This window comes from Falco punctatus (genome assembly GCF_963210335.1).
Source record: "Falco punctatus genome assembly, chromosome: 8".
Classification (NCBI taxonomy): Eukaryota; Metazoa; Chordata; class Aves; order Falconiformes; family Falconidae; genus Falco; species Falco punctatus.
Window position 1 is genome coordinate 36,160,983 of NC_137588.1, and position 24,464 is coordinate 36,185,446.

At 36.0% G+C, this 24,464-nt stretch overlaps 1 protein-coding gene across 1 annotated transcript in view; it reads right to left on the reverse strand.

Annotated features, from left to right (window-relative positions):
• Window positions 1-1,432: 1,432 nt before the first annotated feature.
• DARS1 (aspartyl-tRNA synthetase 1) overlaps window positions 1,433-24,464 on the reverse strand; it is a 41,433-nt gene continuing 18,401 nt past the window's right edge. The window contains exons 5-16 of the mRNA XM_080399663.1: window positions 21,412-21,514; window positions 20,080-20,160; window positions 19,561-19,620; window positions 11,591-11,702; window positions 9,459-9,593; window positions 8,073-8,220; window positions 6,967-7,113; window positions 5,903-5,945; window positions 5,087-5,167; window positions 4,358-4,469; window positions 3,393-3,464; window positions 1,433-1,659 (exon numbers count right to left, since the gene is read on the reverse strand). Of these exons, the coding sequence (XP_080255789.1) occupies window positions 1,568-1,659; window positions 3,393-3,464; window positions 4,358-4,469; window positions 5,087-5,167; window positions 5,903-5,945; window positions 6,967-7,113; window positions 8,073-8,220; window positions 9,459-9,593; window positions 11,591-11,702; window positions 19,561-19,620; window positions 20,080-20,160; window positions 21,412-21,514 (1,186 nt within the window). The 3' untranslated portion in view covers window positions 1,433-1,567. The remainder of the gene's footprint in view (window positions 1,660-3,392; window positions 3,465-4,357; window positions 4,470-5,086; window positions 5,168-5,902; window positions 5,946-6,966; window positions 7,114-8,072; window positions 8,221-9,458; window positions 9,594-11,590; window positions 11,703-19,560; window positions 19,621-20,079; window positions 20,161-21,411; window positions 21,515-24,464) is intronic.

The following is a 24,464-nucleotide window of genomic DNA, read 5'->3' on the forward strand; positions in this document are numbered from 1 at the left end:
CGTCACAAAACATTAAAATTAAGTCTTGTTCAACAGCAGCTGCAAAAGATGATTTGCCCTTTTATGAATTGTACACAATTTATACACAGCCTTGCTGACCTTTTTGTAGCATAACCAGTATGTGACTCCTCTGACATTTAAAAAGCAAGGTAGTAACAATAACACAGACTGTCTAAACCGTACCTCCTCCTGAAAGCCTTATCATGTAAAACATTAAGCAAAAATTAAGTCAGGAATTACAAATACGTATGAATATTAAAGTATTACAGAGTCCAAGTAAGGAATTTGCGCCTTTGCTCTTTGGCATCCATACTTAACAAAAATGTTTTAAGTTTGAAAAGCACCTATCTGATCCATAAAAAGAAGTTTGAAATACACTGGTTCCTCTCCAAATGCAGGGCACATCCTTTGGGTTGGGAGCACAAGGAAGAGAAGTAGCTTTGCACATCACTGCAAATTGAGGAGGTTCAAGCGAGTCATTTGAGAAAAAGGATGTCTAGAAAGAATTTTAGAAGTACTCTGACTTAGAAGCTAACACCCAGTGTCTCTAGATGTACAACAATTGGGCTGTTCACAGCATTTATAAATGAAAAAAATGACCTGAAATAGGTTGGCTTACATTATTTGACTTTCCTTCATTGGCAACAAAGAAATCCTTGCAAGATTTGTTTTGTTTGTTATCCTGGAGGCTGGGTCAGGCAGGAAAACACATGACCTGCTCCCAAACTCACTGTCCATTTATTTTCTGAGGATATTATATATCCCTTGTGTATTCCATGAGTGTGTGTAACCTTCTATCCCTTCTCAAATAGTAACATAAAATAAAAGAACAGGCCTATGGCTTATATACAACTTTCAAAAAAAAAAAAAAAAGGAAGATAACAGAAACAAATTAATAAATTTAAACTTCAGGCAGATACTGCATCATTAAAAAAAACAAACAGCCAAGACAACCCTTATTGATTCATGATTACCTTGTGAGGATATAAAGCAAAACCCAGAAAGACAGATTTTGTATCTAATTTACTTTGAGAGATTTATTGCAATCTATTTTCACAATTTCATATGAAGACTTTCTGTTAAGAATGTTCTTCTTACCTGCTTCTCTACCTGACACTCACGTAACTTAACAATTGACTGGCTTCTTCCTGATTTTTAAATTGCAAGCATCCAGTTATTTTAGCTTTGAGCCAATTCTGTATTTCAGAATATTCCATCTTGCTGATGTAAGTTAAAAATGCAAAATGTTTATTGCATAATTTATTAAAATATTTAGAAACATAATACAATTTAATGTGACACTAGAATACTAACTCAAAGTATCACATTTTCATTAAAAATATGCAGTTGCCAATACAAAGAGTCTTGATCTGTTAAAACATTTTCTTTTAAATAAAAAGTTAAGGATAAAAAAATTCTTGTGGCACTTCAATAAATGAGATGTTCTTTTTTTTATTGCATATTTTAACACTCAAATCGATACAGGTTCATCAGGAGCAGGGGATATGCTTGCAATCATATCATACTTGCAGGGCAAATCATCTCAAACTTTCAAAAGTTGCTCATGTCAGGGTGTCAGCCGTTTGGGATCCCGTGGGAACATGGAGGTCTGACGAACATTATGCAGCCCTAGGTACAGCATGGTTACTCTTTCCAGCCCTAGAACAAATGAAAACACTCCATCAGTATAGTCAGTCTTTTGTTTGAAACTCTTCAGAAGCTAAAGGTACTGATACCTGCAGCCAGCATCACACAGTAGCGTGACCAAAGACTGAGATGTGTGCATTAGCACGTCTCGCTACAGAGAGGAGCTAGAATCAAAAATTAGGAATTTTACATACAGTGCCTTCTGTCACGACACAGACTTCATCTGGAGCATGTATCCATAAGCAATGGTACTAGAGATACGACTCTGCTCTGACTCACTTTGGACTTTCAAGAAAGGTTGTGTAGAAAATTGAAAGGGGAGGCGGGTGATCAGGAAAACTGTACCTTGAATACAGTAACAGGACAGTCCAAACCAGCCCTAATGGCCTCAGAGTAAGAGACATTAAGTGCCATTGGCAACTACAGTAAAAACCTACAGCTGGGGAAGTTTATCCCAAACCCTCTGCAGTTCAAAAACGTAGATTCAGCAACAAGTACCCATGTAACCATCTGCTGACATCTTTATGGTAGTATTTCACTGGTCATTATGTCCCTTCTTCCTGAAATCTTGGAGGTTATGTGTGTACTGTGGAACGCGGAAGGACTTCCCAATCCATGGGGCTCCCCATGCACCCCAGCCATGCTAAGATGAAACCCAGAGGCACACTAGTGTTCACACACTGCCCCATCTGTGTTAAGGTTTCCACCTGAAACAGCTAGAAACCAGTCTTAATTCTCACAGCATCTGTTTGGCTGGTTCTTGGCCAGACCTCTGGGATGTGCCACAAGGAGCACTGACTCTGCAGAAGAGATGTAGCTTCAGCTTCCTTGATGTCAGTTCTGACCCACCTAAATGATTCTGGATCATCTGCAAATGCTGCATGGCCTCTGCTCACAAGTACTGCATGATCACCAACAACTACATCTCGTTAGGTACCGCAAAACAGTTGTCTCAACAGCATATTGCAGATTTAATGCATTTACTGAAGGCGTACTTACGAAGCTGTTCTGAGAGCATGCTGAGAATATACTGAATATACTTTACAAACGTAAGGCAAATGCAGGAGGGACTGAGTCGAAAAAATCATTGTGTGCATTGATCAGGACCTACAAAGTATTTTGTCCTATTTCCAGAGAGATTTCATCCTGCTAATGAAAGCAATGTGCATAACTGTGAATTATTATCATTAAGATGCCTAAAACTTTTTTTTTTCATTTTAATACGTAAAATACACCCAAGACATGAAGGTGCAATACCCTTTGCTGCAACAATTAGCATCAGCCAAGCTGACCAGTGACATTCAGTCACAGCACCAAGTAAGAACAGAAGTGATCACTTATTTCTCCTCGCTGCAGAACAGCTTCATCAAATGCACTACAAGACCGGTGCATTCTCGTATTAGTAGGCTACGATAAATCCATACACAACACAGTATTTTCTTGCCTCCTTAATTTTCCTCATTGGTCACATTTGAAAGTTATATGCCTGGCTAATAAACTGGCATTTTTTTATTGTTATCACCTACTTTTTAAACTTGCCAGACTGTGCCATTAATATTTTGCCTATTTATTTTATGATGATGCTTACATTTTAGCTTCTTGCCTTAAATTCTTCAGGATAAACAGCCCCACACATTTACCTAACAAGGCTATTATTCTGAATTTTGTATTGAATCCTGCTTGAGACTGAGCAGTTTAAATTAAGCTCAGGCTAACACAGAACAAAATAAACCACAGATACTTACCTATTCCACCACCTGCGTGTGGAGGTGCACCAAAACGAAAGGAATCGATATACGCCTTTATCTTCTCCAAATCTAGAGAAGAAAAACATTTCTCATTGGCTTAATGAACCCCAATCCCAACATACAAGTGACTAGAGGACTGCAAACACAACAACAAATTTACCAATTTAAACTTACAAACTAACAGTGGGGCTCTACTTACTGAAGACATAAATCATCCAGGACTATCTAGAAGTTACAACACTAACAGTTTTGTTTTATAATTTTGTTAATAACATAATCAGGGAAGAAATTCTAGACTGAACTCTTCATTTTAACTTACGGAAGATAGGGACTTCTTGAACAAACTGCAGTGAGAACGTGAAGATTTAGCAACTATTTTTCCATCTTGCTACAGTGGGAGCTGCTCCTTTGCTACTGCCTACCTGCCACTTTGACATTCACTGAAAGCATAATTTACATTTTACTCTTGTGATCTCCACCTAATCTGCTCTTTTACCCTTCTACTGTTAACTGGCCTTGTCCCTGCTAAATCTTTTTTTTTTCCTTCTTCTTAAATTTCACCAATAGAGAGCTTATTTGCTGTCAGTACAACGTTTAAAAAGGACAGCCAACCAAGACTCTACTAGAGCACTCTGTACAAAGTTTGTTAGAGTACACAGAGGCATAACTGAATGAGACCTGTTTGTCTACCCTCAGTCTGTTCAAGCTTTTCCCTGCATTACATACTCTCTGAAATCCTTGGAAACAATTCCTTTTCATCAAGGTGTTGCTGGGAAACTAACTAGTCTCTTAATATAGATCAAACAGAATTAGATGGATTAACAGTAAGAATGGAACAGTACTGCGATTTTAGCACTACTGCCATGTAACAAATTCTGAACCCAATTCTTCCTCTAAAGGAAACAAACCCAATCATGATTTATATTCTTTTAAATTCAGCTTCACGTTGGTTGACTTGTTACCAATGCCGTGATGCTGGGCTCTTTCTGTCAGCAGCTGAGGATCGTGAATTCTCTGAGCTCCAGACAAGATCTCTTCCCCTCTCATGAACATATCATAAGAGTTAGAGCTTTTCTGGAAAAAAAAAAGATGAGTTTACGTACAGTTGTTCTATCCTTAAATGGCAAATATGCACCTCTCAATAACTTCACTTATGATACCCAAAGTTGTGCAGTAAGAGTACAATGTATTTGGAGTCTGCCTGGGAACTACAGCCCTTTGGCTCCTCTCATTAGACTGGCAAAGTTCATCTACACACCCTCACATGTAGTTATCCTAGAAAAAGATGCTCTATAGATACTTACCCTGGGTTTAGGAATAAACTGGGGAATTTCTAAAAATGTAAGAAAGCATATTTTCTGTTAAAGTGTCTGTGTCTCTGGAAGACTGGTTTTGTCCCTTTTCAGTGATGGCAGCAGGGCTCTTGACCATGGAGATCCTTTCATAAAGCTCTCCCAATTTTAGCTAGATTTGTTTCTTTCTGGTATGTTTTCACCACTGAAGAGTAACTGTAAACTTTTTACAAGTCACGTAACACTAACCTAATCTTGTTCTCAGAACTTCAATTATAACAGCAGATCATATAAACATACTTTATGCACTTTGTCAAGATATCCCTACACAGAATAATTTCAACTACGAAAAAACCCCACCGACAAATTTTTTACTTACTGACAAAAAATTTTACTTACAGGATTTACTGGGTCTGGCATTGTATAAAAGGGCCTCACAGCAAGAGGGTATTTGTCAAGAATATAGAAGTCTGTGTCATACTGAAAGAAGGTAATTGAAAACAGTGTAGTAAAGGAGAAAATGATGTAAAGAACAAATTACAAGAGGACACAACCACTGAATCTTTGAAATAAAATTAAAAAAAAATTATCTTTACAGATATATACAGATATATATACAAATAACTTTACAGAAATTTGACAGTATTATCTTAAAAAATAAAAGTTATCAATAAAAGTGGTGTATTATTTTTCAGTTTTCCAATACTACTTTAGTGTAAACCTACAAATGTTTAGCAGTAAAATGTCTTGCTGTAGTAACAGGTACTTATTTTTATGCCAAAGATCTCATCATCTCCTATTGATTCAGTTAGAATCTGGTTTGTTCTTTTTTAATTATCCTAAGAACTGGGTTTGGAATGTACTATCCTGTTTGGTGTACTCAATGTAACAGATGACAGAAAAATGTATCAAAAAAATATATATTAAAAAAATTTAAAAGATTGAAAGTGTTTCAAACAGCTTACTAATGATAGACAAAACTGTCAGTAGATTAAATAAGCTGTGTGACAAAATGCAGATGCAGTCAGACAATTAAAAAATGCTCATGTTAATCCCAAACTCTTCACAGCTTCTGCATGTTCTGACATACCGTATTCTCAATCAGTGTGTAAAAAGTTGTTTTACATGAAGTAGGCATTTATATCCACCCAAAGACTCCATGACATCATGTTTCAGATTCAATGACAAATCTATTTATTCTAAAACAATTGTTACCTTTTCCTTTACCAGGCGTCCCAGGAGCTTTTCATTAGGTGTGCTGAAACAAATTATCACCAATAAAATTAAGTGATTTAAACTTGTACTGATTACATAGTTCATCAAGCTAAAAAAATTTCAAGCTACAGATCTGCTCCACCTCACTCTTTGGAAAAATCTAGTACTTTGTTCTGAATGGTTTGGTTTGTGCAGACACAAATTTCAGAAATAAAGTATATTTATTTCTGTTCCTAAATATTTTGTATTGGTCCTGGAAATCCCTTAAATTAACTGATACCTAAAGATATTCTTGTTCTTAATATAACTACTTCCTAGTCATCATATTCTGATTACTGAAGAATTGTGTGCTCTGTTTCCTATTGGCATATACTTTCTACAGCCATTTCTTCTTGGGCACAATAATTGAGAAACATCCTAAGCAGTTGCTGGGGAAATTATTTTGCTCTATCAAACTCTTACAATTGAAACTCCTTTGACGCATGGATTGTTTAACTGTAAAATCACACATTATCCTAATGGTACTGGGTATATTTATGGGAAAAAACAGAAATGTTTTTATTTATTAAGTGTCTTCAGAAAAGTTTATATATAATCAGTTAATTAAATCCATCTTTAAGCAGATCAGTGGAAATGCAATCATGACTGCATTAACCATTTTCCTGAGAGGTAGAAAATAAAAATGGGAAAGTGGTACTCAAAAGAAAGACCTTAATACTGAAGAATCTTTTTTTTTAATCCTATTCAAAGATGTGACAATTCACATGAAGGACTGCGATTATTAGAAAAACAAATGTTTCTTATCCTTAGAAGGTTCAAGTTACTCTCACTTATGTTGTAAGTTATTTTCTTTTGGATTTCAGAGTTTGTACATATAGTATATATTAAAAGAAGGGGCTATTTTCATATCCATTCATTTATTTGTCAAGGGGTCTGAATGCGAATACTGTTTATTACTCTAAAAGCTTGTGTTTCCTTCTTGGAGGCTGTCAGTTGCACAGCACAAAACTGACACGTTACTACCACATTCACAAGACTGACACATCTGTGTACTGCCAAAGTACCTCAGATCTTCTTCATCACCCATCTCAACCCCAGCCTCTCTAAGCATGGCCACAGCTTCACGGTATTCCAGCCTCAGAGTTGGCTCCAAAAATTTAAATGGCTCACATGGGAACTGTTTGTTCACTGTCTGAATTTCCGTTTGGAATCTATACAGGAGGAAACAAGAAAAGAAACAAAATACAAAACAATCAAGAAATGTACTCTTCTTGCATCTAATAATGATTTTGCAATGGCAATACAATTCTGCCACAAGAGGTCCCTCTTGCAACATAAAAAACTGTTAAAGCCACATCTGGAGAAACTGTTCAATCCTAATGACATGTTTCATGTAAGTTGATGCATCTACATCAATTATATATATGTTAATATTTTACTATTACTTCTGTTTTGTTCCTTTTGTAAGAAATAATGGACTAGGTCAATTTTCACAGTAAAGACACTGAGAAACCATCCCTTTGACTATTTACCTGGTTTCTTCTTTGATTTGAGTGATATCCTATTTTAAATATAAAAGAGAAATTTCCTTCTAGACAGATGAAAAGATTTTCATTTCACTGGCAAGATAGTCTAATTTGTAAGCAAATGAAAACCACTTCCTAAATTCCTGGCCTGGCTTTTTAATGAGTTAAGACTGTGAATAATGGAAAATAATCTTTGCTGCTTTCAGGGCACAAATGCAGGCTGTTACAATAAATTTGGTTCAGAAAAGCTTTCTTAGATAGTAAATATTAATTTCAAAATAGAACAATCAGTGTACCTGTAGTGGCACAAAAAGGAGGACATTTTAAATTAACGATGGGTTATTTCTGTGAGGAAGTCCATCCAACATTAAACAGTAAGTTTTCTTAGTGCAAGCTAGCATACTCTAGACGATGCAACCTGAGCTGAAAATAGACAGTTTGCTGGCCTATGGCTTGAGTGAACTTCAAAAATTAGGCACAAGGAAATAGTTAAGAGTAAAGCAAAAACGTTTGTTTCAAAGTTCTGTCATAAATCAGATTACTAACGATTATCTGACAAGCTGAGGATAAAATGCTCGCCCATTTCATACCACAGTGCCAGAGATCTCAAAGTTGCTCATGAAATGCAAAATGCTCTTAATTACCTTTCCTGAAGTCCCTTGAATATCTGCACCAAGGTATCTGCAATCTCATCTACCACTTCATGATAGTGGTAGTTAAAAGCCATTTCGATATCCAGACCAACAAACTCGGTCAGGTGTCTGTGTGTATTGGAGTCCTCAGCTCTAAATACTGTAAAATTAAACAACAGAAATTCTAACAAACCTGAAATAAACATTCCATTTTGAAAAATAACTGACAATCAATCACATCAGCATTTGGATCAAGTAGATGATGCTTTCTTTAGACATGACAATTCTCACTGAAAAACAAAAAGAAAACTAGCTGCCTCAGAGCATCATTTGTAATAGTGACAGCGTTATTGTAGCTGTGGTGCTCAAAGGAGACAAGACACACAAGACCTGTAGAAAGGCAGGATCTCGTTAGACCAACAGACAGAATGGAAAAAACAGACAAGCTTTCAGGCACACAAGAACTTTGAGATTTGAAAACCGCCTTTTTCAGAGGAAAAGGACGTGTGCACCTGTGTGTGTTCTGGGGTATTGGTTTTTTGTTGTGGTTTTTAGTTGTTTTTTTTTCAGATACATGAGTCTAATATAAACATGTCTTCCTATAAACCGTGATTCATTTGTCAGTAATTAACAAGAAATTTAAGATCTTCTGAATTACTTGCATCTTTTTTTAATTATTTTATGAATTGTTACTTTTTTCCCAGCATTTCCACCTTACATCTCTTTAAACTGGTCTTTGACATCTTAGAAAAAAAATGCTGTATTAAAACTTAATTCAAAAAACTTATTAAAAACTTAGAAAAAAACCTAAAGAGGCCATGTACTATCAGCTTTTAAGAAAGAGAGCATAAGTCTGGAAATTATTCATTTTTTATTATTTAGTGACAGCCCAGTTGAAAGGATGCAGTTTCTAAGTAAAGTTATTTGGTACATACACAAAAGCAAGGGCTAAGTGTATGTTAATATGCAATCTGAAGTACGTAAAACCTAGCTTGCCTATTTTAACTGCTTACTACTGGGCAAATAAAGGCAACTAGGCAACGACTACTGAACATGGTTAATAGGAAACTATGGCTTTAGTAACCACAGGGTTGTACCATGTTTTAGTAACTTCATCGTACTATCAATTTCCAATGCAACTCTATTCTTTCTCTTCACAGAACAGCAAGCACTGGAGTACTCCAGCCCTATTTCAGCATTTTAGTTTTATTCTAGCAAATTCTCTGCCAACTTTACTCTCATTAGTACCCCAACTGAAATCTGTGTTTGGTAAGTGAAACTATATTAAGTGAAACCATTCAAAGCTTTCAGTGTGCATATTATCTTATTTTTATCACAGGTGCTAAAAGCCATCACTGCATACTTCACACACTTTGGATAAACCAACACTTTTCTTACCTGGCCCAACGCAAAAAACCTTTTCAAAGTCAGCACATATACACATCTGCTTGTACAGCTGTGGGGACTGAGCCAGGTAGGCACTGCTTTTGAAGTATGATACAGTAAACACATTGGCTCCTCCTTCACTGGCAGCTGAAAAGCAAATGCTTGCAATAATTATTAAAATAAAAATGTAAAGAACAAATCAGAGGTAGAATGATAGACTATTGGTCTTCCATTTAGAATTAGAAGGAGATTTTTCATCAAAGCCTATTAGAGCAAAAAGATACGTCTGCATCCATTAATGCTAAGGGAAGTTTTGCAGCTCAGGGCTGTCACTCATCGTCTTGCAAATCTGCAAATTCAGTTGGGGTAGTTTAAAATGTTGCTATTCCCAGCTGTCCTTTACCTCAAAGTTAGAACAGCAGAAAATGCATGCTTGTACCACCACCACCACCACATCTACTCATGGTCCAAAACACTTCTGTGGAAACCAATCTTTACGGTGATGTAGGCTTCCAGATGTAGAGCCCAAGACGAAAGTGCATATCCTGTTTTGCCAGGATCATCCTCTCTAACTGAAAGCATAAATATCTCTCTGAGCCAAAACTACTTACCAGGACATCTGCCAAAGGTATAAAGCTTTTTCAGTTTAAGGCAATTTTCATAGGAGGTTACTTTGAGAGAACAAGAACCAAGAACACACGCATTTGAATCCTTTACTGCAAACTGCCTACCAAAACTATCAGCTGAGTCACTTCACCTTTCAATTTCCCACTGTGTGGTAGGAGTGTTATAGTTGCCTAACTTGCTAACAAAAGCATGCCAGAGTGAAATATTAGTTAATAATCTTTAAAAGTTCTAATGTTAAGATTACTCTAGGTAAATTACTGATTATTATTATTATTACTACTAACCATTCCACTGAGATTACTGTTTCTTTTCTTTTCATCACCACTACTCCCACTGAAATGGTTTCAGTGAATATTTACAGTTATTTGTGAATACAGGCAATTTAAAAAATCTCAGATCTTAAAACAGCTATGATATTAAATTCAAAGTTTAGTAAGGATTGCATTGACTTAACTTAGTTATTTTTACGAAGTGTGATCTCATTCAAACAATAGGATGCTTGCTTGCTTTCAATGGTACACTGCACAGCAAGAATAGCACACTTCCTCAAAGGTCCTACATAAATAAACTACTTGGGACTCTTCAGTACTTCATGCTGTTTCAGCTGTCTGTTAGGAAAAAAGTTACCTAATCTTATAGTTCAACAATACTTTCTATATTGAAAAAATAGTGCTTACACATATTCTGTTAAAAAGCCCTTTTTTATCACAATCAAGAGCTGTCTTCAAAAATACAGAGGACTATAAAATTCAGTAGGCAAAATGTATGCATATGAGTGCACATACAATGAGAGTAATACAAATATTCCACCCTACATTTTCCATGCTGTATGTTGTAGTGGCATCAACAAAACCTCAAAGGACACCAATAAGATGGGAGAAAAATACCCATCAGTAAATCAAGTAATTTGACTTTTGAAAACAATACAGCAGATCCAACAACAGAACCAGAAGCAAAATCTACATTTCCAGACTTTTAGTCAGGCTGAAGCTGTTAGGCACACTTTCAGAAAAGTGACCTACCACTTTCTATTCAGCCACATACTCATTGCTAAAGAAGTGACATATTGTATATAATGGCATCATCTTTTTTTATACCATGATACGGTTGTTGTACTTATTTATGATGATGATAACTTTATTTATTATGATGATAACTTATTATATTCTTTAATACTGGGAATGGAACTCACAGTGCTCAACAAGTGGAGAACACAAATTTGAAGAACAGTGCATACAATCAGACATCTTTATTTAACCAAATTAAAGCTTTAAATGCACTGCAGAGTACATAAATCAGATGCATGTATTTGTCTTGTCATTCTTTTAACATCCAAAGTCAGGAGAAAAGTAAAGAACAACTTCGATACCTGCTAGAAAAGTTTGCTATGTTGCACCTGAATTAGAAATAGAACTTTATCTTTTTTAAATAAAAACTTATTAAATTTTTGGCAGATAGGTATGCTGAGCAACTGTAAAAGAAGCAGACCTGTAGCTGCTTGATCACATATACAGTACCTGAAATGATTTTGGGAGTCTGAATTTCCACAAATCCCTTGCGAATAAGAGTTTCTCGGAAAAGCTGACAAATACCCGACTGAAGGCAGAAGATTGCCTGACTAGTGGAGGTCTATAAGAAGAAGATAAAATAATGACTCCTAAGTTAGTTTTTCCTGACTCTGTCTCTTTTTCTGGACAGCTGGAAGGGTGAATTTCTTCTCTTAGGGACACTTGATCATTGCATTTGCCTAAACAGAGAAAGGTGCAAATTGGTAATTGTTTATTACACAAAATGAAACAGCAAAGGAAACAAGAGAAAATCCTCATTTCAATTTATGGCATGTTCAGTTACAAAGGAGGCACTACAGTCAATTCTACATTTAAAGAATCACTGATTTATGAGAAGTACTTCTGCAAATAAAATTTTCATAGTAATAAATTGAATAAAACCACTAAACCTATTAAAAAGCTTTCAGCACACAACTAGAACAAGTGCAGTAAATATACAGAGCATGATAAAAGCAAAGCCCTCAATAACTTACATAAGGTAGAAACGCTTGTGTCTATTAAAGACTACCAAATAAAACATTTTTTACGTAAAAACATAGCCATGTGTTAACCACGTACAACACTGCCACAAAAACATCCCAAAGCCAGGGTCTGAACTCCCAGCACTTAAAACAGTCCATATAACACCTGATCATGTGAACTGCTGTTCTTTTTAAAATCTACTCCAAAAGTACATTTAACTGAAAACAAAAGTAGATTTACCTGAATTAATCATCATCTTTTTGTTTATGCATGTGGCATAGTCAAGCTACTTATCTGGTTAGCAAATACCTACACTAAATGTTCCTGTAACACTCTTGGGCTTTGGTGTGAAGAAAAAAAACTCCTTCGAGAATGCTGAAAACACTGCAATACGTCAACACTGAACTCATATCTGATTTTGTGCTTGCAGTGTTTAAGACCTGACAGTTAGCAACACAGAAGCGTTTCTAAAACCTAACGAATTCTTGCAAACAACTAAGAGAGCAGTTCTTTACGACAATCTGCGTCATAGCACTGTTTACTTCTCCTTTCTGAAAGGTACCCAACTTTTCAGTTAGGGTAAGAGCAGCCTTGTGGGGTTTTTCACATGACTCTTACCAAACCACAAAACAAAAAACCCCCAACCAAAACAAATTGTATAACCACCCAAATTTAGACAAGCAGTCAGTAGGTATGTTGAAATAAAGCTACATAAATCATCTCTGCAAGACAGGTAACATGTCACTGAAAAAAACAAAAGAGAAAACTGTAAGAATACTGCAGATCTGTAGTAGTTTGGAATTATTTGCAATTTTAGCTGACTGATAAAGTATCTCAGGAGTGTAAGTGGTTGAGTCTAGTAAATAATAGCTAGCAGTTCTCACTGTCTGATAGCATTAACCGCAGCTGCTACTTCCACTACTTTCAAAATTAAGGAACTGAGGTTTTGAGCAACAGTTACAAAAGTACCCTCAAACTTTTTCACCTTTTTTACATGCGCCTCCCAGAATCAGATATATGCGAACACTTCGCCTGAGTTCTGGGCATAATTTGGCAGTGTAACATCAAAGCACCAGGATGATTCAAAAAGGTATTTATTTTATTTTATTAACCATCTCCTACTTGGAAGTTAAAAGCCATTTTTCCAAGTGATAACAACTTAAAACAGTCACATTTGGGTTTACCAATACAGTTTTTGATAAACTAAACAAATTTCTAAAAATGTAAAGAGACAAAATGTGTAACATTTCTTTAAAGCAGCATAGTAACAATTCCTCCTCTACCCTTCTAATGAACTCCCACCAGTTTCATGCCAGAGCAGCTAAGAATGGAGTCCTAAGTTATACAGTCCTAGAAAAAAGAAAAATGGTTGCTAAACCCCATCTCAAAGCAATTACTTGGTCTGACCTAAAAGTGTGCACAGAAACACATCCAGTCGATAACTAACACAGCTCTCCACTAACAATAGATCATCAGGTAGTAACTCCTTCTGGCTTTAGAGAGGATGCAGAGCAAAGACTTTGTCTTCTTAATCTGATCTATAATGATACATTATGCTTAAAAAAATGGAAGCAGCCAAATTCACAGATCTGGACACTAAAGCTTTTTTTTTTTTTTTTTTTTTTTTTTAACTACAGACCAAGAAAAGAAAAACGGCTGTTCTCTGTAGGTCAAATTACATCTGACAAGACCACTCTTCTTTCTACCAAAGGTAGCTGAGTTTCAGTGCCCATTCATTCAGACTGCCAACAAGGGTAACTGTTGAGAATTTGTGATACTGCAGTCTCCTTGTAAGAATTAAACAGACCAACAAGACATCTGAGATAAGCTCCTAAAGAACTGCAACTGTCAACGTGCAGTGGAGTCAAATGGATGACCTCAAAAGTTCTATGTTGCCACTACAACTTTCCAAAGATTTTAAACATGATTCTGTATCTACACACGGAGCAAAACTTCTCAAAATTAATTACATATTTTGCACTGGTATAATGTTTAGGACAAAAAGCAAGAGAATATACCTGAAGAAAGTAATTCAAGCTGTTATCCTGTCTTTGGAGAGATGCTGGTATGTGTATTACCATGTGTGGTACAATGGGTAGGTAACGCATTTGCACTACCACACTTAGGTACAACACATCAAACTTGAGAGAGACAGCTGTCAAAATGAATTTATTTTTACCTTCGCCTTAAAAAATATTTTACCATGGCATTCTTTTCCTGTAGTGTTTACTCTAATATGAACTCTTCCACATATATATTGACAAACTATCTTATCTGAGACTATGGCAAAGGCAGTAAATACGCAAGAGTTAAACAGAAACCAAAATAAACTTGGGCCATTTAAATGCTGTTGCAGTTAACAGTGTTAATGTTTTAACTTGGCCTGCAGAGATGATTTTACAGGAAAACTTGTCATTTTTAATAATCACCTTTGTTACAGAGAGCAGAAAATACCTTTAGCTAACAATGCTGAAATACGACGGTCATAACCTCACTCTAATTTCACCTGCCTGTTTATTATTTTAATGCCACAAAGGAAAACACTAATAATAATAGAACAGATTATTTTAACACTTTAAGCAAGATTATAAAAACAATTCCCACATTTCATTCAGCACAAGCTGCAGTGTTAGAATAATAGCCATGTAAATTGCCAGAGACCAACAGATGTGTTTCAACAGAATCGAGGGCAGTTAACACCTTAGGAGAGATCGTATCTCAAAGAGGTGCGACCGAGGCACTGACATGCAAAGTTGTGAACTTTTGTTTTTACTCTCAGATCAGCTGTAGAACTTAGTCCACTCTCACCTCAGTTTGGCTTTTTTGTTTACTAGCTGAACAATCACTAAATTCGTAAAGTAGGCTAAATAACAAGGGGAAATAATGTAATCTATATTATTTTAGATAATATACATTATTTGAAATAATTTAAATATTTTTGCAATTCCTCTACTATATATATGGGAGATTAAAGTTTTTCTAGGAAATAGGATTTATGTTGAATAACATTTTTTTAACCCCAAAGCGACTGAAGTAAACTTTTATTCAAATGTCAATATTACTTTTAGTATAAGAAGATACCAACGTGAAGTTTGTTGTCAAAACAACTGGAGCTGTGTTATGTCTTCACTACCAAACCACTATCCACAATAAAATAAACCGTACATCTGCTTGTTCATTACAGCTTGAATTCAGTCAGGAAAAACAAAGCTGGTAAAATGAGTAAATTGAATTCAACACAATGAAATCAAGCTTGAAGTAACCACTTATTTTGAAAAAAATGCATTAAGATCAGTGTACAGTTAGATTATCATATAACATAGTCTGACATCCATAAACTACTAAAGATACAGTTTAATGTTTATGCTTTACCCTGAACAGTTTAAACAGGATAATACTGACCCTAAAAAGACTACGCTTTGGTCTCAATTAGCTGTGCATTAGCAGACACGATTATAGCATCAGGGCTGCAAAATGCATATAATTGAAGTCAAATTTGGACAGATACTGTTAAGATAAAAACCCTGCTGGAGATAGCAAATAAGCCAGGACAAGGACATCAGTCAGGTCCATTGTTAAAACTGAATGAGCTGAATTAATTTCTTCTTCAGAGGAAGAGAAAATAAGAAGCAAAATCCTAAAATCAGTGTTTTACGTGTCTTCATTTTTTGTCTACCACAGATCTTAATGAAATATGGTTTCTGTAGGTGTTTTTATAGACATGGAAAGTCTACACATCACTGAATACTTCAGTTAAACTTAATAGCAGAAAAGTAAAGATGTAAAAACATATCAGTGGTCCAATTTGCCTTTTTAAATTGTTCTGATAAAGGAACGGTAAATCAAACATCTCTAGAACCAACTGGTTTGACCCTCATTAAGTTATAAGGAAAAATATATACTTAGGTAAACAGTGGTTTCCTCACAGTCACCTGTGGTTTATGTAAAAGAAAATTTGGTCTGTATAAGGGCTTTTATTTTTTCTTCCCAACTCTCTTGTCTCTATACCCCTGATTTTTCTACTCCACAAGTATGTGATCTGTATTTTATGAGTTAACCCATCAGGAATAGATTCATTCTTTGTCAGTCCTCTTCCTTGGAAAGGATTTTTAACACCTCTCCACCCTAATTAGTCACCATTTTCCCTCTATACATCAGAATAACAACTATGGCAATAGCTTGGGATCTTGGCATTTAAGTACTTGGCATCCCTAATCTCAAACAGAATTACCAGACACCTCTGGGAGATCTTCCTCAGCAACTACTCAGTCTATTTTTACATGTACACAGCAATGGAAGTCTTACAATCTCTGTAGAATACTTTGCATATTACATCTCCACCAATGTAACTTCCTTATTATTAACTGCACTCCTTCTATTACATCATAATCAAAGTCTCCTTGTTATACATCATAGCTGGATGGAGTGATGCTATTTTTGGAAATCCAGTCCCTTTCACTGATGTAATGATTCGAGTCTCGCAGCTCCACTTTATCACAATTTGGCCCTATCCAATGAACTCAGTGGTTAATCACTACTTAAAATTTAACGGCTTAAATACTTTAAAGACTGTACTTAAAGGGACAAAAATTATTTTAGTTCCATACTAGGGACTATTTTTAGTCTGAGTCTAGCCAAGATCTATGCATTTAGTTTGTTAAATCTTTCTCCAAAAAATAGTATCTCTTATTTTTGATGTTTGATGACTCCTCCTTCCTTAGAAAACTGGGGCAGTGAAGAAACCAGAACTCGATGGTACATATATCTGTGGTTGGACTTCCTCCCATACTTGTAGGAACAGATCATCACAGCATCTCTGTTAGAACTATTCTGTCAACATTCTTCCCTGCTGCCCACAATTTGTTTTTCCTAGAAGGAAGAGGTATGGGACAGCAATGCTAATAGTTTCAGATACCCCTCTGCGCTTTTAACATTACCGTGTCTTCTGATCCTCCTTACAACATGCTTACTTAAGTTGCACACTTAGGGGCTCTCTGAAGTTCAATTCAAGTACAGCTCCAGTCCATGCAACCAAATCATTGAAAACAAATTACTACTTTTTGTTTTGTTTTGTTTCAGTTACTTTGAAGTACAAACTGCCTTTGTGCCCCTGCTCTCATGATTCCACTGCACACAGTGCTTAGAATGTGCACATATGTGTGTTCTCACTGGGATTTCCCGTTTCTCCGTTAAACACCTTTTCTGCTTATTCAGCTCTCCCTTTAAAAAAAAGGTCTAAGTAACACATAATTATTTAGAATCTTCTGCTCCTGCATAACAAACAAAGCAAGTTTATGGTAGGCATGAGCCTACTGTTACAAAATCATCTGCTTTTGTTCTGAAGCAAATAATGAAATGTGCAACAGAAAAGACACACAGACAAGTGTGACACAGTCAGAAACTTTTTCCATACATAGGAGGAAGGCAGGATAGATACCTAAGCCTAATCAAGGGAAAGCTGCGGCCAGTACATCCAGCCCCAGATACATGCAGATGATGAGACTTAAGGCAATGAAGTACTGAGATTTGACATTTCATCCTTTCATCAATTTTGTAAAAAGTTAACCTGAATTTCTGTTCAGCATGAAATAGCTGTTTAGCACCACGCTGTGGCTCCTGTTGGAGCTAAGGAGAAAAATAGCTTCTGTAGAAGGCAAAGTTAAGGTTCAGACCTCAAAACAGGGTGCCAAACGTTGCTGAATAAATGGTGTACTGACAATGGTTAGGACACGTAAGTTAGAAAAGGTTATAGCAGCATCCATTTAGCTCACCATCTGTACTCTCCAGGCAAAATACTGACAACTAATGTTCTATTACTATACCGGCAGAGATGCAGAAGTATTGGAAGAGTGCTGCTGGACTACTGAATGTGTACAGGGATGGAAGAACTTCAGCCCGCTCCTTTCTGTTACATCTCTTGTGTTTATTCTGGCATTACAGTCTCCCTTCTTTTTCCATTACTATATACCTTCTTAGGTTTTACTCTTCAGATGCCCTTATCTGAAATACAGCCAAGGATACTTTCATGCCATTATTTTCAGCTCATATTTTTAACTGTTATTTCCCTTTGTATTATTTCTCTGTTTTCTTTGGGGTTCTTGGCTCTTTCCCATTTATTATACAGGTATTTCATTAATTTCATGGATTTTCTTAAGTTTCTCTGAAGTGTTGTTGAGTATTGTTCTTCATCACCAGAATTTCAAAGAAAACCTGCCCTTCAAGCATCCCATAGTTGCCTCTTCAATTTAGTACACTGCCTTACCACTACCATAAGACCACGATCCTTTACGTGATTTCCACTTTCAACCATTAGCATAGAATTCTTTTCATCAAAGGCTTAATTTAAGACGCAGATGAAGAGACCAATATGATGACATACTGAGTATCCTGAAAAGTAATCACAAACTGAAGTTGCTCACAGTATTATACATAAGGTCAAGTGAAAAGCAATTAACTTTGGTCCAAGCAAAACAATTTGCACAAGTAGTTTTAGTTGCTGAAATAAGGGGATCAGATGTTCAAATGCTTTAAGCATCCCAGTGCCAGAACTCTTCCAAATTTTCCAATAACTGACTTTTGATTTCCCAGGCCCATAGACTGATTTACTGAGAAACTGCCATTATCAGAGCTTTGAAGGCAGTACTAGATACACCATAAAAATGAGCTAAGCACACTCTTCATTCAATGAAAAGTTAATTACAATTTTGTTGTGCAGAGCCAAATATGGGAAAAGACCAGAAAGCCTCATGTCAATATGAACGGTTACTTACTTCATACGCACTTAGTGTTAGCTGTGGTTTCATTATAAAAGAAAAAAAGTTCTGTAAGTGATTTAGTAGATCATTTTCTGCTGATGATCAGAAAAAGTAAGTATTTGGGAGTTTATGAATTCAAAGAAGTCTGTCCCTCTGAGATGAAGAAAGGTGTTTCAGAAAAAAACCCAAAACAACATATGAATGCTGTGGAAGAACCAAAGAGAATGAGATTGGTATCATAGCCTAGTACAATTTCACTTGTGAGATATGCATTATGGCACCTAAGTTACATATTAATTTCAAAACTCCCATTTTATGCTCCAAAACCAAGCTCTTACTACAGTTTTTGGTTATCAAAGACTATATTTGAGAAGAAATGTTGTCTCCAAATTGTTCCTATTCAGTCACCTTTGACATTTGTAAATAAAAAAGCCCTGATGTACATAGTCACATGACAAATCCTAAATGTTGATCTTTAAGCTACCAGTAAAGTCTTCTTCGATTAATGTCAGGAAAAGTGAACACTTAGTATTAAAAAACCCTGTGTTTCACAATGCCACTCAAAAAAGAAAAATACATTGTTTATTTTTCCTCTGGCCAGCAATACACTTCCATCAAATCCACAGCTTTTATTGCTTCACGGGTTAGAAATGCGAAGAATAAACACTTGCAGGCAAGCATGCAACACAGCAGGTTTCTTACCCTCAGATCAATTACTCTGTTGTCCAGTCTTGTATCCTGGTTTACAGTAGCTCTTGCATCCTAAATGGTTGTGCAAAAATATATAATGAATACATACACCTCCAACCCCTGCACCCAAAAAAACCCCAACAAAACAAAATAAATGGAGAAAAACATTCTATGGCTAAAAGCCAGGGCTACTTCTAAGTTCAGTAGAATTTCTAGATCATTCTAGAAAGAACACACAGCAAACTGGCAGCATAGCAAAGATTAAGGTGTAACTTCTGCCAGAGGTCACAGGCAGAACTCAGCTATGAGGATCCAGAAGACATACACACAAGATTGCAAATCCTCTGTTTTTGACCTTCTACTGCAGTTCAACAGACATTAAAGCTATGGAGATTTCTAACACCGTTCTGGATAACATAAAGGAAGTAAAATGCATGGCCAGCAAACCCCCAGAATCACTGCATTAAGGCTTTCATGCTTTTGTTCAATTACAAAGACAATAAAAAGTATCTGAGGATGCAAAGTTTTCACCTCCTCTCCTTCCACTTCTGGCCGAACAGCATCATCCAGCTGTAAGGGCAGTCGGGGTTCAGCTAAACTGATCACATAGATCTGAAATTGAGACAGGAACAGAAATAGCATGAGACTCAGCTCAAAAGGAGGTGTGATTTACAAAAGGGTATTTCTGGCATACACTTGAAACAGTGTTTGCATAGGCTGTTAGCTGAAAGACTGTGATTTTATTCAAATACTTGAGCTACACGGGTGCATTCTCATGACAATACTCAAAATGCTTTGTTCTTATTTTCCTTTTGAAAGATTAAAAATATCTTTTTTCCTTCTGGGAAGCACTGAGTTGAGCAAGTACACACTGCCTGAGGGAAAAGCCTACTGGCATGAACGCCAGGTCTGAAACTACCAGATTTCACAGAGTTTTAGGTTCCGATTCGAGCAAAATCATCCTCTTCTTGTCATTGTTAATGTAATATTTACTTATCATCTGATTATATCTAAAAGAGCCATTACAGACTGAAAATTTATGAGATACCTAAAATACAGTAAGAAAATGAAAACCACCTTCCCTTGCCTTACAATCTAGTCATAGGTGAATTTGATATTCTTTCAGAAAAATTGAAGCATATGGTAATCTGCACATATATTTCTTCCAGATCTGCAGATTTTCCCCAACCATGTTAGTTAAAATTTACCTTACTGCTCTAACTATAATAGCCCTTGCACTCTACTCTTGAGATGACTGTTTCAGCTGCGTTGTAGGCATACAGTTTTGGCTGAAAACCTTTAGAAGGAAAGGATATTACACAAAGGTTTAAATACGCTTTCTATTTAAACAAATTACAAAGTTGCACTTCCTCCAGCCCTACAGCACAAGCTACAGATATTTTAGATTTCAAGAGCTTCCATACTGTTAAGCCAGCGCTTTACTTTTGCTGAGGATTATGTATTCCATTCCATGGTACTAAGGGGAAGATTGTAACATTTCTGATAAAGAAGAAACTTCTGACTTGCACTTAAAATGAAGTAGATGCTTTATTACAGTATCTGCTGCAGTTAAGAATAAAAAACTAGAATTACAATCATTCCTAGCCAAATTATTCTAGTGAGATATTTTATTTTACTTGGTGCTGTAATTCAAATGGCAGATAAAAATAGGAAATTCTAAAAATCTGATCTCTTAAAACCAGAAATGTTCATGTACGATACACTGAAATTTGTAGTTTAAAGCAGTGTATTTCTCTGATATGGGACTGCTTATTGACAAAGTTTATATATGTAGATAGACAGACAGCCTAGCAGATAATCTCTCAAACAATTAACCAGTGCTCCATTTGCTAAAAAATTTACCCTTTGAACATGAAGCTCAACATCTTGCTGAGTACAGCCTCCGATTTTCTGATATGCTTTCCTCACAACGCCTTCTACATCCACAATGCTCTCTTTGTTGATGCTGTCAATAAAGATAGGATAGGAGGCTTACTAAATCTCATTGCACACTTCACCAGACTCAGCACCGAGAACTAGGATGTTCACGTACTGTATGGACTGCTCGAACAACAAAGCAGAGTTAAGGATTTATGTAAAGTTACTTATTATATATATAACTGAATAATGAAAGACTTCGCTAAAATATTCCCAGCCACAATAAATTCAAACCGGAAGACTTGGGAGGGAAAGAATTATGATTAAGCTTAGTGCTCACTCATTCTTTTTGCATGTATATATAAACTGACAAGCTGCACAGTTCTTTTTCTAGGCCACGTACACTCATGCATGTGTCAGCTGATGCAATTATCTGAAAGATGTGTCTTAACCAGCAGAACAACAAACTGAAAGGAAGTCCTAGATCTGGAGGGGAAAATAAAAACTGATTGAGCTTGTTTAAACTACATGACTTGTTACTGCAAGATTCTTGTAAGTCATTTCTTTATGACAAGGGACATCTTAATTGCTCTCTGCTAACAGTCACTAATAGTACATTAAAACACCATATAACATCTTGAAAGTCTTCCAAAAATACGATCTAAAGTATGTGTGCTATAAGTAAACAATAACAAAATCCTCAAGAGTGCTAGGTGAGAAAACGATGTGTATGAGCAGTTTTTACTTAGGTATTTAAGGATACTGGACTTCAAACCAGTAATTTTGTACATATAATCTCACCCCCACTGGAAATATATTTTCACTCTGTCTCTGCTAGCCTGCTTACAAAAGGCCAAATACCATAAAGTATTTCTTCTTACGAAAGCCAACTGCTACAATTAACCTAATCTGTCAATTCTCAGGCCTGGAAAGCACTTTATATACATCAACTGACCACATAAGCCTTTAGAAACAAAAGTAGTGGGCCCAAAATTTAACTGCAAATAATAAGAGGTCAGAGCAAGGATGTCATCAGACAAGCTGGCTGCCACTGATCTCAGTAAAGCAAAGAACAACTAACAATCTTCAAGTTTAGAAGGTTGGCTTTTTTTTTCAGTAAGACCCCTCTCTCCATGCCCCAAAAAGCCCAACACACAAAACCCATCCAGCTAAGCTTGAGGGTTGTGAGATACAATTTGGACGCACAGAAGGTATTATCGGACGGGCAGTAACCCCTAGTTAAAGGAGGTAAGGACAAACAGGTACAAGCTATTGCTGATGGTAACTACAGTCCTAATCACTTGCATTTGCATCAGTTTGTCTAGCACCCCTGGAGTAAGTCAGTTTAGGAACTGTGAACAAAATCTGGGTAATCTGGCCCTACAGTCTTTTTGTACAGCTACAGTAAAAGCACATGAGAAACTTACTAGGACTGAGAAATTTCTCTTTAGAAGTATCTATGTTTGAAATTAGTCATTCTCTCACATTTTTAAGGTAGGATTTACCTGCCTAAACAACTAAGTTTATCTTTTTAGTTGGTGTTGGAAACTTGGCTTTCTTCTCTGATAAAGCCCGAGTGGTGTGACTCAGAAGCAGCTGAGATACAAATCACCAAGTGTTGCCAACTACAACTGCTTGCTTGCCCTGCTTTCTATTCTTCCTGAAGCATCCATATCAGCCTTAAGAAAAGCTAGATGGATCTTTGATCTAACCTGGGACAAACTTTTTAACGTTATAATGCTGAGTTCAAATTTAAGTTATTCAACAGAGTTTTTAAACAAAAACAATAAAAATGTTGAAAAATCTGATATTATAGGAACAGTGGAAAATTCAAGCATCAAAATTCTCAACACTTAACAGCAGCACTGTAAGTAAATTACAAGTAATTAAATAAAGCCAGATTTGAGCACTTGAGTTGATTACACTATTTCTTTGATGGTAATACTTTCAAGGTGACAGAACTCATTGTCAGCTGCTCTAAAAGTTATACAGACCATGGTGCTTCACATGTTTGACTTGCTTAACCATTAGGCAATTCTACACTGCGTAAAATTTGTAAATAGTATGTTTTCTGGTACATTTATGCTCTAAAAGAACTACAGCTGCTCAAATCAATATAATGAACAAATAACTAAATTTGTACAAAGCAGAGGTCGACAGTAGGCTTTAAATCAGAACTCATTTAGTTAAGGGTGAGCTTCCATTCATCTCCATTATTTAGGTGGAAGCAGTACATTCAAGAAAGACGAGGAGAAATGACACTAAGTGCTTAGAAGTACACTCTCTTACAAATGGTTCAGTTTAAAACTCCTTAAAAAGACTGAGGCAGCAATACAAGGCTTTGGATGCAAGAGAACATGATGATAAGAAACACACAGAGAATATATCATGCTAAAATAGTATCAGGTGTACCTATAAATTCTCTTTGGTTTTCAAATAATGAATGTTTAAAAGAATAAACATTTTATTCTTGTGCTAACTTTTTTTTCCCCTAAGCAGTTCTCCTCTGTTTTTCCCCGCTTCCTTTTTCATGTCAAATTTCTGGCAAATGCCCAGAGAACACTACTAATTACATGAATAGCAGTGTCTTCATTGAAAATATGAGTTTCTAATCTGCTGAACAAAAGCCCTCTCACTAGTAATTGCAAATAAAAATAATGCTTTAAACTTATTAAAGCAAATTCTCTGCACTGCAAAAAAGAAAATAATAGTTGTAAACGTGTTGTATGATGGACTCATAAGCAGATTACTGATCCCATGGCTGAGAACTGGTGCTACTGAATTAACTACAGACCTATGATGAAAACATGCACAGAATTCAAGACATGCAAAAGGGTATCATTCTAAAAATACAGGAAGAAACTGACTTTTGCATCATTGTAACTGTAATATTGCTTTGCGAACTTGCATAACAGAACTTTTCAACTTTGCACTTGTGATTAAATGCACTGTTTCTCTCCCTCTAAACTGGAGTTGCAATTAAAATGGTATGCTTCTTAGTCTGGAACATACTGCAAAACTGTAACATTCCTTAGTCA